Raw genomic sequence first — 1,912 nt, 5'->3', positions numbered from 1 at the left:
GCTTATTTAGTTCTAGGATTTTTTGTAGTTTTATTTTCTTACATGTTCTACATAGATGATCATGTACCTTGGAAACAAAGGTAGTTTTATTTCTTTCCCTCCCAATCATCTGTATACCCTTTTATTTCCTGTTTCTTTTTTTATTGGCATTGCCAAGACTTCCCAGTATGATGGTTGAAAGCAGTGGTGAGAGGGATGGCCTTGCCTTGTTCTCAGTCTCGCTGGGAAAACTTGAGTTCTCATCATAAGTATGATGTTATTTGTAGGTTTTTTTGTAGATATTCTTTTAAAGTTAAGGAAGTTCCCCTCCTACACCCAATTTACTGAGATTTTTTTTCTTTATCATCAATGAGTGTTGAATTCTGTCAATGTGTTTTTCTGTATTTACTGATATGATCAAGTTAATTTTCTTCCTTAGCCTGTTGATGTAATTGGATTACATTACTGATTATCAAGTGTTAAACTGACCTTGCATACCTAAAGTAGATCCCACATGGTCATAGTGTACAAATCTTTTCATACATCCTTAGATTTGATTTGCCAATATTTTGTTGACAGCCTTTGCATCTGTGTTTATGAGAAATACTAGTCTTCAGTTTTCTTGTAATAGCTATGTCTGGATTTGGATTGGGGTAATGCTGGCCTCATAAAATTAGTTAGAAAGTACTCCCTCGTCCGCCGCCATCCTGGTTGCGTGTGGTTGACTGTGATCGCCATGTCTTCTCACAAGACTTTCAGAATCAAGCGATTCCTGGCCAAGAAACAAAAGCAGAATCGTCCTATTCCCCAGTGGATTCGGATGAAAACTGGTAATAAAATCAGGTACAATTCCAAGAGGAGACACTGGAGAAGAACCAAACTGGGTCTGTGAGGAAGCATCGCACATCATGAAATAGCAAACATAATTGGCACACATATTTAAGCCACATGGAGATCACATGTTCCTATCTTATCAATATGGAAACATCCTTCCTACCTGGCCAATAGACATGTCTTATCAAGAGAATGATTTCTCTGTTACTATGCCTCTATACCAGTAGGTTGGTTTCAGTATAAATGTGAGACCTTTCAGCTGAAAAAAAAAAAAAAAAAAAAAAAAAAAGAAAGTACTCCCTCTGCATCTATCTTCTGAAGGAAATTATGGACAATTGGTATAATTTCTTCCTTCAATGTTTGATAGAATTCACCAGTGACTCCATCTGGGCCATGTTTTCTATTTTGGAAAATTATAGTTATTGATTCAATTTCTTTAATAGACATTAAGCTATTCATATTGTCCTTTACTTCTTATTGTGAGTTTTGGCAGAGTGAGTCTTTCAAGAAATTGGTCCATTTCATCTAGGTCATCAGATTTGTGGGCATAATTTTTAATATTATTCCTTTATTATCCTTTTAATGAGACCTGTAGTGATGTCTCCTTTTCTACTTCTGATATTAATCATTTGAGTCTTCTCTATTTTTTTTTTAGTTAGCCAGGCTGGAAGCTTATCAATTTATTGATCTCAAAACACCAACTTTTGGTTTTGTTAGTTTTCTCTATTGATTTCTTGTTTTCAATTTCATCGATTTCTGCTTTAGTTTTGTTTTGTTTTTTTTTTTTTTTTTTCCTTCTGCTTACTTAGGATTTAATTCACTTGTCTTTTCCTAATTTCCTAAGGTGGAAGTTTAGATGATTGATTTTAGGTATCTCTCCTTTTCAAATATTTGTATTTAATCCTATAAATTTCCTTCTAAGCACTGTTTTTGTTGCATCCAAAAATTTCAGTATGTTGTGTTTTCATTTTTATGTTGTTCAAAATTTTTAACTTTCTCTTGAGATATCTCCTTTGATTCATGTTATCTAAAAATGTGTTGTTAATCTCCATGTATTTGGAGATTCTCCACTTATCTTCTATTGTTTCTTTCTAGTTCA

The 1,912-nt window shown here is 33.6% G+C and overlaps 1 protein-coding gene across 1 annotated transcript; it reads left to right on the top strand.

Annotated features, from left to right (window-relative positions):
* Positions 1–676: 676 nt before the first annotated feature.
* LOC119879425 (60S ribosomal protein L39) lies at positions 677–1,006 on the top strand. Its single transcript, XM_038589708.1, has one exon. It carries the CDS (start codon positions 716–718, stop codon positions 869–871), a length of 156 nt encoding a protein of 51 aa, XP_038445636.1. The 5' UTR covers positions 677–715; the 3' UTR covers positions 872–1,006.
* The last annotated feature ends 906 nt before the right edge of the window (positions 1,007–1,912 follow it).

This window comes from Canis lupus, unplaced genomic scaffold (assembly GCF_011100685.1).
Source record: "Canis lupus familiaris isolate Mischka breed German Shepherd unplaced genomic scaffold, alternate assembly UU_Cfam_GSD_1.0 chrUn_S791H954, whole genome shotgun sequence".
Classification (NCBI taxonomy): Eukaryota; Metazoa; Chordata; class Mammalia; order Carnivora; family Canidae; genus Canis; species Canis lupus.
This window is presented reverse-complemented; position numbering and strand designations above follow the sequence as displayed.

Bases quoted from the DNA above. Each gene is read 5' to 3' on its own strand.
- LOC119879425 (XM_038589708.1), top strand. From the start codon at position 716: ATGTCTTCTCACAAGACTTTCAGAATCAAGCGATTCCTGGCCAAGAAA.